The following is a 12,931-nucleotide window of genomic DNA, read 5'->3' as shown; positions in this document are numbered from 1 at the left end:
ATAAATATTTGCATATATCATAAAAACTTATATGATTTTTTTAGTAAAACCTTCGTGGTTGGTTTTTTTCTTTTTAATAGACATTGTTTTGACAGCTGTTGAGAATGAGAACGCACGAGTGTGTAATAGCCATAGACTTAGTATATACGCCAGTATATACTAAGTCTATGGTAATAGCCCATATCCCGAACGCTATACGTCCCTGCAATATGCCACTTTTTGAGCAACTGTATTAAAAAGTCTGTTCTGAGTGACGTATGTTTTCTCCTTTTTCTTAGTGTTCTGTATTTATGTTGCCACAAACATTAAATCGTATAGAAAATACTACACCATATAGTATGTACATTTTTAGTGCGTATCTACGATACGGTACAAACTATGAATCCGGCTACTAGCTAAATTAAAAAAAAAAATCCGCCATCTTGTTGTAGGTCGTGAGCTGGAGCAGTTTGCGTCCGTTTATGATGTATATTGTGCGTTTGAATGTTTAAAGTTTAAATTAGTGGGCTTGTCTAATGCGGACAGGTAATCATAACCTTTTTACTTGTCTTTATTATTAATTAAAGTAACTCAAGTACTTGTTTATTTTCACCTGACAAAGTATTTTGATGTGTAAATCTCTCGTGTAATAGTAGTAGGTATTATGTTTATTGTTTACCCTAATATTTTTCGTCATTCGTGTCAAATAACAGTTTAGTATCATAAATACGGAAAACTGTATGCTTTCTTGACATCTTTATTTAAAGTTGTGGTATAAAATTTAAAAGTTTGAATAAGTGTAAGTGAATTTATGTAGTTATTACATTAAAAATTAACTTATACATGGCATAATTAAGAACATTGTATGTTAAAATTCACAGCCGGTATTTTTAAAACATTTAAATTTAAACATAGTTAAACTATATTTTAATCCTGTTTTTCGATTACACTAAATGTGAATTAGATAAGCTTTTGTCTGTAATCTGTACAACTAAAAACTATTAGTAGAATTAATTTTTATGTTGCTTCGTATTTTTACCATAATTGTCAGAACTATATATATATATATTACAAATTGTAAATAAATGAAAGTATATTGAAATCTTGTATGGAAGTATAATTTTTGTGTACTTGATTAATGGTTAAATATGCAATTTCTACAGATTTCTAATGAACAACAGCAGCAACAAACATAATGGCTCTCAGTCAGCTGGATCTTCACATACAACACCAACTACTAATGGCACTAGAAATGTTACAAATAATAAAAAACCAGATACATGTAGAGATTACATGTGGGGAAAATGTACTAAAGGTAGTTCCTGTAGATTTAGACATGAATTAGACATTGAGAAATTAAAAAAAACTGTCAAGTTCTGTCATGACTATCAAAACAGAGCGCCATGTACCAGGGAAGTTTGTACATTTATCCATGCAACAAAGGATGAAGAGACATTATTTTTAACTACAGGTAAACTGCCTAAGGTTCTAGCAGAGAGACACGCTAATATGTCTATGTCTTCAGCTGAAACAATACCACAGATAGCTAATTATATACAAGAGTCTTTAGCTGGACCACCGCCACCACCACCACCTCCACAACCAGCACCACAGTCATCTTCTGTCAATGGACCCCAACTTACGTATAATATGGGACATATGGCTCCACCAATGCAGCCAGGTATGGGTATGGGCTCTATGCACATGGGACCGATAAATATGGGGCCAATACCACCACAAATGATGTCAATGCCAGTTGCTCCACCACCTCCAGCAATTCAAATGCATCATTTACCTCCTCCTCCACCTCCACCTCCAACTCAGAGCTCTACAAGCTCTTCACTGTCAACACCTCCAGTGTATACAGGTATTTATTTTTATTAGTATACATACTGTTAATACTAATTATATAACTATTATTAATTATCTTAATGTATTAAACATTGGAGATTTATTAAATATTACATTTACTGTATCATAGAATATATCTTCTAAAGCATGAAAAATCTTTTTTTTAATTGTTTTAGCACCTCCACCACCAACTATGAGGGTTTCACTTAATCAAGAGCTACCACAACCTCCAACTCCTAAGTATGTGTACTTATGTGAAGTATTTGTTTAAGTACAGTACAGCAATGCATTTTCTTTGTAACAAAAAAATTACTTTTTTAGACTCAATATGGACAGGTTTGATCCTAGTAAGCCACCTCCACCATTCATACCAAATACAAGTTTAAAGCGTCCTACCGTTAGTGATAATATGAAAGGTAATATATTACATGGTTATTGTACTGTTAAACATGCGAACACAAGCATAGCGAGTTCTATTACTAAAAAGTTCTACAGACAAAAAGATAACTGAAGACTCAAAGTAAAAAAGATTGCTATGTTTTTTTATAAAAAGAATTTGAAGGGTTTAGTTGGAATCTCATTCATAGCTCAAAGAAAATATGTCGTGCTTTCATTCAAAACTGAATTGTGAATTAATACTTCGCTACTATTTATGTCATTTTGTTGTGCAATTTAATAGCAAGAGCTTTGCGATAATTGACTTTGTTCTCAGCCGGTCCCAGCAAAATCAGAAAGGAAGAGGAAGCCATAGTCGATGACGCGGCGTGCGATTCGTGTCGAGAGCGACAAATAAGGTTTGAATAATATGCAAAAGCAAATGCTTTGCGAATCCTTAGATCTTTTAATAAAATTGATAATGACACAGGTCTGCGTTGGTGGTTATCACTTTAAAAGCACTGATTTGGAAAATTCCGTTTTTGTAAACAAGGAAAAATACCTTTTCTGTAATGTCAAATAGTGAGCCTTTTAAATGCAGTGGTAATATTAAAAGTATTTTATTAATGTATGGCCTTTGTATAACCCCGTCTATGAATTTGTGTTTAGGTATCGTTTTAATATGGATGCAACTGAACGTTTTACTTTACGGTAATAATTTACTTGTACATGTAGAGCGACAGATTTTGTTATTTGCGAAAATGTTTATAAATGAATATGCATCCTACATAAGTAAAATATTAAGCGACAGCAGTTTTATACCTTCGCAGACCTGTGGAATTTTAGAAATATTTTTTTACAAAACAATTATTCATTTAAAATAATATTTACTTATTTCATTGTGAATGTATAACATGGGAGTCAAAGTCACGACCTACGGCATCGGAATATTACTTAGATAAATATCACAATATCTTAATATGTATTAACGTAATAGTTTTGTTTTATTGCGAAACAATATTTCATAAAATGGTCTAAAAATGGTCACTTTAGCGAACGAAGCAAAGAATATCAAAATTATTAGAATTAAATAACTACAGCTTTGACCAACAAACAATTAGATTATAAATAGGGAATGCAAATTTCTAACAAACAGACAACAAGCTTTTGCGTTATAATATTATGTAAGCTAGTATAATTATTATAAGTTCCTTTATTGGGTGATTATATACATACTTATACTATATATGTGTATATATTTGTTTTTTTGCATGCAGTAGATATTATATTCCTTAAATGTGATTGTATCATTAAAGTGCGAGGTACACCAGAAACGAGCTTTGGTTAAACGAAGGTTTTTTAGTAAATACTTTGAAATATAATATATATATATATGTATATATATATATACGAAGACGAATATACGCTATCGCAATAATCACCAGTTTAAATAAAGATTGAGCGCTGCATCGCTAATAAATGATTAGATTAGACAACTAATTTTATTGACACGAAGGATTGCGAAGCGTTGTTAATATTATAGATATTTGTGATCTACACTGAAATTAATTAAAAATAAAGATTTTATATAGAATGTATTTTATTTGAATATAATAATTATGACATTATATATGACAGTAGATATGTTCAAATCAAATATTACTATTTCAGAATCGACGTTTATCAAAAAGAATCAGATAAGTTGTTTGCTCGTGTTGAATATCAAAAATTAATGCACAAAAAGAAATATGAGGAATTCCAACGTAAAGAGGAGATTTTAAAAATATTATTAAACCCTGAAATATATAAAATTATTGAGGATTTATTATTGAATGAGGTTAGCATCTGGTATGATATAATTAATTAAAATTGTTTCTCATCATCTATTGTTAATTACCTGTTTCATTACAGGATGGCTCGCAAGTACAAGAATCTGATAATCAGAACGCTATTGTAAGTAAACTATCTTTGGCCTTGGCTACACACAATACTTATATTCATGCGTTTAATTTGAATAATTTTGTATGTATTAATATCTATATAAGTATTAAGATATCATAAATAAAGAGAATAAGTCGGATTCGTAAGCATAACGAAAAGCTTGGTTGGCCGAATTCTTAGCATTTACAGTCTTTTTTTTTGTATTGTGTCAATGAATAAATTGTAATTATTTATGATTTTACAGGGCGATTTAACACCTCCAAGAACCGTAGAATCTCTAAGTACATTGATGACTAGGCCTAATGTAAATAATTCAATTCAAAATTCTTTATTATTTGCGGAACATTTACGTGACGGTAAACATTTTTTGTATTTGATTTCGATAATAGATTTTGGTTTTGACACTAGTAAGGTAACTTATGAAATTTATAGGTAACAAAAAAAGGGATGACCAACCTGAATATAACCGTAATAACACATACTATGAAGGATCACAAGCATCATATAGCCAAAGCGTATCGGTTCCTACAACAAGCAAAACTCAAAGTTCGAATCTTAGTAAAAATGTTTCGACGACAGCTTCGCCTTCCTACTTCTATTATAATATGCCGCCGCCTATAACAAGATCGTTCATGACGCCATCGACTTCTATGGCTCCAGCTGCAGGTATGTTTTATTTCTTCGTCTGACAATTTATACCCAATTTAAAAAAATTGTACTCATTTACGGCTAAAACTTTGCGAATAATGTTTTTTTTTTGAGACTTGTTATCAATAAGCAAACTTTCGAAATTTTTCAGTGACTTTTTAAAGTTACTATATGTTACCTAATTGTATACCTAAGGCTTATATACCGTTGCTGTTGCGATAAAAATTATTTCTTTTACAGGTTTTTTTTTATAAAACTGTATGTTTTTATTTTTAGCACCGCATAGCGAGATTTTTTTCTCAAATGTGGAAGTGGCCTTAAGTCTCATTTGTTTGGGAACCGATGGCACCAACTACTCACACAAGTAAATAATATTAAATATTGCAAATACTAGTCATAAAAATGAGCATTCTGCATCGGAAATTTTCAACTTCTTAAAGGCTTATCTCAATTCAAACTGGTGATTTCACCCAATCCATTGCTATTGCACGCGTTAAATTTAAGCTAAAAAATATGTTAGCATTCTTCTAAAAATATGAAGAGATCGTAGAATTGATCATTTCATGAAATGGTCAAGCCTCCAGGGCTCCATAATTACACAGCGAAACGCATATACTTCCACATAATATGATGTATCATTAGTGATCCAATCGTGAATTAATTAAATTATTCTGCGCTGGCTATAGCTTTATTTGCGTGACGCAAAATAACTGCAAAAAGCAGACCTAGTAAGGCTAAGGCTGAAGCGAAGCGAAAGTTTTTTTTATTAATGTCAATGCGAGGTATCAATATATGTATAAAGTAATATAAATTACGGCCCACGATGATAATTTATATCAAACTCGATGCATTTTACATCAAGGACATGGCCAAACATTGTTTGAAATATCACATAAAACATAACTATTTCATGAAACAATCAATTTTACGATCGGGCCACGACGTATACTATTGCACGCGCTTTCTGTTTGTCATCATATATATATATATAAATGTACTTGTTGGGCTTATAGGCTATTTGACAGTATGAAATGTAGGTTGTTGTTCAGAGTAATTTGTATGAAACATGTCTGTTAATTTGTCTGTAAATTGATTCAAAACCTTTTAAAATTAGAAATATTATATACGTCAGTCACGTGACACAAAATATGTCAAATGGACGATGACGTTTTGTGTTTTCTAAGAACGATAATTAACACGTAAGAAACTTGACACATGTGTACGAACATGGTACACTAGTGCAATGGATGCCATGTTAGAGAATTTTAACGGGTTCTTGAAATTTTGTCATATGTTAGGTTTGAATTTATAAAGTCAATACTACAATACAATATTAAAAATAACAATTATCAGTTCTTTAATCACAAGTAAATAATCTGAAATGTTTTTAATATCTTGTCTAAAATGGCCTATTCATCTGATCTTCTACTTAATTCCTTTCATATTACTCAAATATATCTCACTACTAATACTCAGGAAAAATAATTCGAATAAAAATTAAATGAATTTGAGATCAATGCTGTTAATGTATTAATTTCATCATAAGATTTATGCTACGTTTTAAGAAGAGATTATATTTGAGTGATCACTTATTATTCAGCTTTTTAAAATTTAATTTAATTTCTTACCCATCATCATTAACATTACATGTAAGATTCTTCTGATTTTGAAAATCGAGTTTTAGGAATTTTGCTGTCTCTTTTCCAAAAGCGACTGTCGAATCGATTGAAATTTGTCGTATTTATCTAATATGCTTTTTCATCTTGCATAGCGTTTCTATAAATCTCTTGACTGTGATTTTAGAGTGCTTGCGAATCGCTAAATAGCTATATTTATAATTTAACAAAACTTATAAATAAGTTAACAATACAAATTATTTATCAAAATTTAACTTGTCACACATAAATATTAGTACAAAGTCTTGGTTGTTACGAGTTAGAGTTTTTGCTTTTGCATTTTTTGAACTTAATATTCGAACTAGATTGCGAAATATTTTTAAAAGCTTGTGTAGAAGTTAAAGTGTGGGCATGCGTTCATTTATTTTTTATATGAAAGAAAAAGCGTTAACTCATGAATCATTATCATCAACAGTGACGCGAGAGCTTTATGATCCTGATACATATATGTATATATTTTAGGTACATCACTGATGGCATACCAGCATAATGGAATGCAGGGACCTTCACAGGCTATGACAAAGCCATCAACATCTGCTCCTCCTCCACCATCCAAGCCAAACAATCAAACAAATCAAAAATCGGATCCATATTCTCCGCCGACGTCTTATTATAATTCTTATCAATAGCATTGGGGTAAGTGAATTTTTGAATGTTAAAAAATGAGAAGCACCATTAACCATTATTTAAATATATCTATAAATAACAGAAACAATAATATGTAGACAATACTAAATCACAAACTTATTAAAATTCTCGATTATTATTGTTATTTGATTCAGTATATAAAAACGATGTTTTGATATTGCGCCGGACATTTTTATTTTTAGACTCATGAACATCAGTCCATACAAAGCGTATGGCTGGTCTAGTTTTCACTATGAAATTGGTTGCTTTTCTCTTACTCTAAATAAGAAGCTAAACTGATGTTGAATAGAATAAGTTCCACAAATTTATATTGTTCTGTGTAAAATAACATTTGTCCGTATTGCATTTTTCAGATAATGTTGCTTGCATGGTGGGCGGGAGCTAGCGTTGATGACAGGTGTAAATATGTATGTAAACGGTAATTTAAGATTAAGTTGACGAAGAAGAAGATAACTGAATTTGACATATGTTTCAATGTGATACAATCTGATTTCTTAAAAGACTATGACTTTGTTGACGTGTGCAGTACGGATATTATCGACATAAACACTTTTTACTCTATCAAAATCCATACTGTATTAAAATGATAATATATTATAGTTTTTAATAGTATTTGATTATTATCAGGATATGTGTTTATAATGTGACATTTAGACAAATAAATTATCTTTATATTATGATATTTTATGAATTACAATTTTAGTCTTTCAATGAACTTGTATTTAAATTATTCAATTTATTTTTAACAATATTAAATATCGAATAATTAATAATAATTCAATTGACCATCGTGCTGTTACTGTCCCGATTCAATATTATTTTTAACAGTTCACAATATTGTTTTTGTATCGCTATATAGCGCCTACTTTGCAATAATTATTATAAAAACAAGAGCTAACACAGGAATATCTCCTCAAGTGCCTTGTAACTTAGCGAATGTGGTGTAGGCAAAAGCAATGCGTTTTCATTATTCTTCCATAAAATAGGTTAGAATTAAGATATTTGATTATAAGGAATTTAATCACAATTAAAATTTGCTTATGAATTTGTGATTTAATATAATTAAGATCGCCTTAACACAGCCGCATTCCATAGAGCCGACATTCAAATATTCATTAAACCCACAGGCCCTAGGTACTCTTAAACTAATTAATATGAATTTATAATACTCGGTGCCTCCTTTAATGAGCAATTGATACATATTTGCTGATTGCAAGATCAGACTAAAAAATAATTTCGGAATTTTAACAAAAGTATTAAGTTTAAATGTTTACTGTTTACCGGCTTTGTTATTGGTGAATATGGGAATGCGGAATCTAGCCACAAAATTAAATTTTAATCGTTACTATAAAATAAGACCTAGTCACATCGTTTTAGTATTGTAGTGTCACTTTATATTTAAAACTTCATTGTCAATGGGCTAATTTAATTTATAATTAGTTATACTGTTTTATCAAATCAATATAAAAATATTCAAAATGTGTTTTTGATTGTTGAAGATCTTTTGAATTGTGTCTTGGTAAATATGCAATGTCAGGTATTTTAATAAATTCTAATTTCATCGTTATTGTTAACTTTGTGTAAATATAATATTACGACTAAGTATACGTAATGTAAATAAAAGGTAAATGTAATTTTATATGACTTGAGAAATTGGTAGGCATTACCGGGTATAAATAGTTGCAGAACAAAATAGTTTGCGGTTTTCCTTTAAATTCCATTGCTTCCTTTTAAAACAGAAATAGTTATCAAAGTAATTTAACGAAGAAGAAATTCTTTGTTACTTACTTAATTTACAATTTACACCCGGTATTTGAGAAACTCGCATGTTAATAAAATATTTTGTTTTGACTGGTAATTTCCTTTCTTTCTCTTAATTATCATATATTCCCGCCAGAAAAGTAGTGCTCGCCTGATATGCGAGTTCGGCTCCTAGTTATTGGAAGTCCGTTCAAATTATTTTATACTAGCTGTATTCTGCCACGCTTTGCTGCAAATTGTGATTGAAAGTTTCATTTTGCAATACTTGTGGATATATAATAATTTTTTATATATCCACTGTTTGCGTAGATATAAAGACTATCTGGCTTGCCAACTCGGGAACAGGCTACATAGAGTTGCCCATGTAAAAATTTAAACCAAACAATCCTAAAGATTTTTGAGTTTTTGAAGCGTACACAAACCATATAATATTTTTATATGTATTACTTAAAATTAAAAAAAACCTATTAAAGTGTGGCTCATCTGTGCTGGTAGTTGACAGAAATGTTGATAATTGATATAGTATTTTGGTGTGAATATAAAGTGATCATTTTGATGAGTGCTATTCTTTATGATTTATCTCACAGGCGGCGGGTATCACTTAACATCAGTTGAGCATGCCCGTTTGATCCTGTTCTATATCCACGTATGAATAATATAAAATCATACGTTTATATATTTACATACGTATTACGTTTATATATTATACATAGAAGTAAACTTCTACCCCAAGAAGTAGAAATTACACCTGTTTTCAATAAATTAACATGAGTCACAACTTTCGGTAATTTGCTTATCAAGTGAACCTTTTTTCATAAACGACTACTTTGTGATATTTACCTTAGCTTGAAATATAATCCTACCGAATTTTGATATGCGTATGATATATTATGTCTTGTTGTGTTCTTAAAATTGTAACCATGTTAAATATTTAATAGCGGCATCAGATAGCTAATTTTAACAATGAGTCTTTGATTTTAATCTTCTAAGTTATCCTATTACATTAAAGACAGACAGAAGGGTACTTTAATGAGCAATCATGACCTTTTGCTATTCGAGGTCGTTTGATAAACATAGCCGACTCGAGAAGATTGCTTTATCATGTACATAATGTTTTATTATCTACAGTTTCGTGCGACTTCGGCCGTACGTTTAGCGTTTATTTTAACTTTATTGGTAATCCTTGATATAGCTTGATGTTACAAGTCTTTTGATTGAAATACTTTATTAATTTAATATAGATATTTTATATATTTAGTTTAATTAGCACGTGGCTATGTATTCATGTATTTTAATATGGTCGGCGAGATAATTCCAAACATTGTTTTGAATTATCTCCTTTTTAAAGGCTACGCATTCCACCCTGTGTTACAACACAACATGATCAACACAGCGTGAATCTAAATAAAATACACGTGCAATTACAGCTTATTTTGTAAAAATAAACCGTGCAGCAATGCAATTTATTTTCCAAAATCTTTTAATTCAATTAAGTTTTTCCAAACGGACAAACTGTAATAGTATATATAAACAGTCTTATTAACTTGTACACCCAGTAGTCTTAATTAAACCTATCGTTGGGTTGGTTGAAGAATGTGTGTGTTATATTTTTGTTTTTTTGCATTATTTTATATCAACGTCACCGCACACATAAATACATTAAATACAGTGTTATTTAATGGTGACTATGAATTTATAGATCTTAGCTACCCTTTCGATGCAAATACAATATATTGGCCTCAAGCACAAAAGTTTCAATTTACCAAGCAAATTATAAACGAAGGCGTTAAGTAAGTTTTTTGACATTAACATTATGACACTTATCGGTATGTAATTCAATGTATAATTAACATTTCATTATTCTATTTACACACCAAAGATAGCTTTGCCTTTGTGAATTAGTATTAAATGTAGCCAGTTCAGCAAAGTTATGTTACAAATGAAAATCCATGTTTTTATGAAGTACTGTAATAGTATTAAATTCAATACCTATATATTTATAAAAGTAAAAAAAAAAATGAAATGGAATATGACCGTCGGTCATACCCACATGTGCAAGGCGATCACTTCAATAATATTTTCTATAACACCCCATTCCATATTGTAATTTGATAATTAACTCGAAAAACATCACATATGAAATTGCGCAAAATCGAAAGAAATTTTTAAAATAATATAAGTACCTAATTAGTTTTTATGTAACTGTATTTATGGCCAGACTAGATTCAGGTCCTGTTCACCGGAATTATTATTGCCGGAAAAAAAAGAGTGTGTGTACTTATGTACACGCGTTAGAACTTATACTTTGGCGTATGGAAAAAAAACGAAAATGCAGTAGTGAATAACGATAAATATTAATATAAATGAAAAAGATTTTATTTAAATAAATAAATTATTAGTAAATACTATCATCGTGGTATATGAAATTGATTTAAAACACCAAAATAATATTTATTTTTATCACACTGTTTAATTGTACTGTTACTAAACACTGTTCTCTAAATAAAAATACTAGATTTTACAACTTGAACATAGTTATCGACTTCCATCCCAGCTAGACCTAACTTTACTATGTTGTATTTAGGTGTTGGTGTGCGCGCGCAATTTAAAAATTCACTCTCTTCATTTTTCTCCATCGCGCCACAAAAAGTATAACTTCAATAATATTTATTTCTAGTCAGTAGGGTCATAATAGTTACAGTTTCTTGCCTTCTCGATAACTAATCTTTCCTCTGCCTATATGCATTTGGAGAATACAAAATAAACATTTAAGTGTTTAGTTTAACAAGTAAACCACTTTAACATACGTCACGAAGTGGAATAATTGAAACCATTTTGAACATTTTTAAGCTGGTACTCTTCTAAAGAATTTGTTGCTTCCGAACATGGTGGGACTCACTTGGATGCACCATATCATTTCTATGAACAAGGAAACTTTGTGGGGAACATTCCTCTTAAAGACTTAATTGTTCCGCGTAAGATTTTTGTTACTTATTTATTGGTAAAATAAATTTTCACGTACTCATTTTTAACCTTTGTTTTCCAGTTATTATTGCTGATGTCAGTTCCCTGGTTAACGATGATCCAAATTTTGTTCTTTATAAACATCATTTAGATTTTATGATTAATGACAATTTTGGTAAACCATGTTTAATTGTGTTCAAATTTGGATGGAGCAAGTTTGTTAATGATAAACAAAAGTATCTTGGATTGGGGCCTAATAACACATTAAATTTCCCTGGTGAGTTTGGTTACCAATTGTAAAAGCGTAGAAATATTTCTGAAAATTGGATCGCTACTTGCGTCATTAGATTATGTTCTTTTGTTCTCGGAAAACAATTGTTTTCCGATACACCATATACACCATACCGTCTATATAATTTCATTGGTATTAAGAAGAATAAGTAAAACCTGAGTAAAAGGAGGGTAAATCTAATAATATATAAAAATGTTATACCTATTTATTATTTTACCAGGTCTGAGTAGTGAAGTTATGGACTGGATAATAACTTCATACAAAAACGTAGTTGGAGTTGGCGTTGATACTTCTTCGGTAGATCCTGGAGCATCAAAAGATCTTCCTGTACACAAATTAGGGTCGAAAGCAGGGTTGTACAATATTGAAAATGTTAATTTATCAAGAACTATACCAGGTAAACTTTGAGGTGCCAACTCATGAGAACTTCACTCAGTGGTCAACACTGTATTTTTGTACTTTACCAATTTTGTATAAATATCTATGTTGATATTGTTATACTTTCAGAATATGGTTGCACCGCTCTTGTAATGCCAATGAAAATTGCCCAAGGAAGTGGAGCTCCTGTTAGATTTGTAGCAATTTGTCCAAAAGAAGTAAACAAAACCCACAACACGTAAAACAAATGCTAATATATCATGGATATGGTGATTTAATTTTTATTTGTTGAAAATAAATTGCTTTATGCTAATATAATGACAATATTTGTTTTTTTATGAACATTTAGTAATGATTTGGTTATTTTATGTTCAAATTGTAACTTAAGTTTTACTTGATAGACATGGAAATTATACAC

General features: G+C 30.3%; 2 protein-coding genes across 4 annotated transcripts; both read left to right on the top strand.

Annotated features, from left to right (window-relative positions):
- Nucleotides 1-421: 421 nt before the first annotated feature.
- On the top strand, nucleotides 422-8,969 carry LOC111002223 (histone-lysine N-methyltransferase set-2-like). 3 transcript variants are annotated; one of them, XM_045634074.1, is made up of 11 exons: nucleotides 422-525; nucleotides 1,143-1,846; nucleotides 2,007-2,070; nucleotides 2,152-2,246; nucleotides 2,543-2,624; nucleotides 3,877-4,042; nucleotides 4,117-4,158; nucleotides 4,391-4,502; nucleotides 4,579-4,812; nucleotides 6,933-7,106; nucleotides 7,472-8,969. In XM_045634074.1, exons 2-10 carry the CDS (start codon nucleotides 1,150-1,152, stop codon nucleotides 7,097-7,099), a joined length of 1,659 nt encoding a protein of 552 aa, XP_045490030.1. In that variant the 5' UTR covers nucleotides 422-525; nucleotides 1,143-1,149; the 3' UTR covers nucleotides 7,100-7,106; nucleotides 7,472-8,969. The 3 variants fall into 3 exon arrangements, with proteins under 3 accessions (XP_045490030.1, XP_045490031.1, XP_045490032.1); XM_045634075.1 differs by lacking the exon at nucleotides 422-525 and adding an exon at nucleotides 538-634; XM_045634076.1 differs by lacking the exons at nucleotides 422-525; nucleotides 7,472-8,969 and adding an exon at nucleotides 5,071-5,158 and having other exon boundaries at nucleotides 6,933-6,970.
- A 1,449-nt stretch (nucleotides 8,970-10,418) lies between these two features.
- On the top strand, nucleotides 10,419-12,910 carry LOC110997380 (kynurenine formamidase). Its single transcript, XM_022265519.2, has 5 exons — nucleotides 10,419-10,669; nucleotides 11,730-11,854; nucleotides 11,926-12,120; nucleotides 12,356-12,532; nucleotides 12,643-12,910. Exons 1-5 carry the CDS (start codon nucleotides 10,473-10,475, stop codon nucleotides 12,753-12,755), a joined length of 807 nt encoding a protein of 268 aa, XP_022121211.2. The 5' UTR covers nucleotides 10,419-10,472; the 3' UTR covers nucleotides 12,756-12,910.
- The last annotated feature ends 21 nt before the right edge of the window (nucleotides 12,911-12,931 follow it).

Source organism: Pieris rapae, chromosome Z (assembly GCF_905147795.1).
Source record: "Pieris rapae chromosome Z, ilPieRapa1.1, whole genome shotgun sequence".
NCBI lineage: Eukaryota > Metazoa > Arthropoda > Insecta > Lepidoptera > Pieridae > Pieris > Pieris rapae.
The sequence above is the reverse complement of the archived record's forward strand: the minus strand, read 5'-3'. Positions and strand labels throughout refer to the sequence as shown.

Bases quoted from the DNA above. Each gene is read 5' to 3' on its own strand.
- LOC111002223 (XM_045634074.1), top strand. From the start codon at position 1,150: ATGAACAACAGCAGCAACAAACATAATGGCTCTCAGTCAGCTGGATCT. The intron at 1,847-2,006 runs GTATTTATTTTT...TAATTGTTTTAG, and splicing joins AACACCTCCAGTGTATACAG to CACCTCCACCACCAACTATG. The intron at 2,247-2,542 runs GTAATATATTAC...CTTTGTTCTCAG, and splicing joins CGTTAGTGATAATATGAAAG to CCGGTCCCAGCAAAATCAGA.
- LOC110997380 (XM_022265519.2), top strand. From the start codon at position 10,473: ATGTGTGTGTTATATTTTTGTTTTTTTGCATTATTTTATATCAACGTC. The intron at 11,855-11,925 runs GTAAGATTTTTG...TTTGTTTTCCAG, and splicing joins TAAAGACTTAATTGTTCCGC to TTATTATTGCTGATGTCAGT. The intron at 12,533-12,642 runs GTAAACTTTGAG...TTATACTTTCAG, and splicing joins TTTATCAAGAACTATACCAG to AATATGGTTGCACCGCTCTT.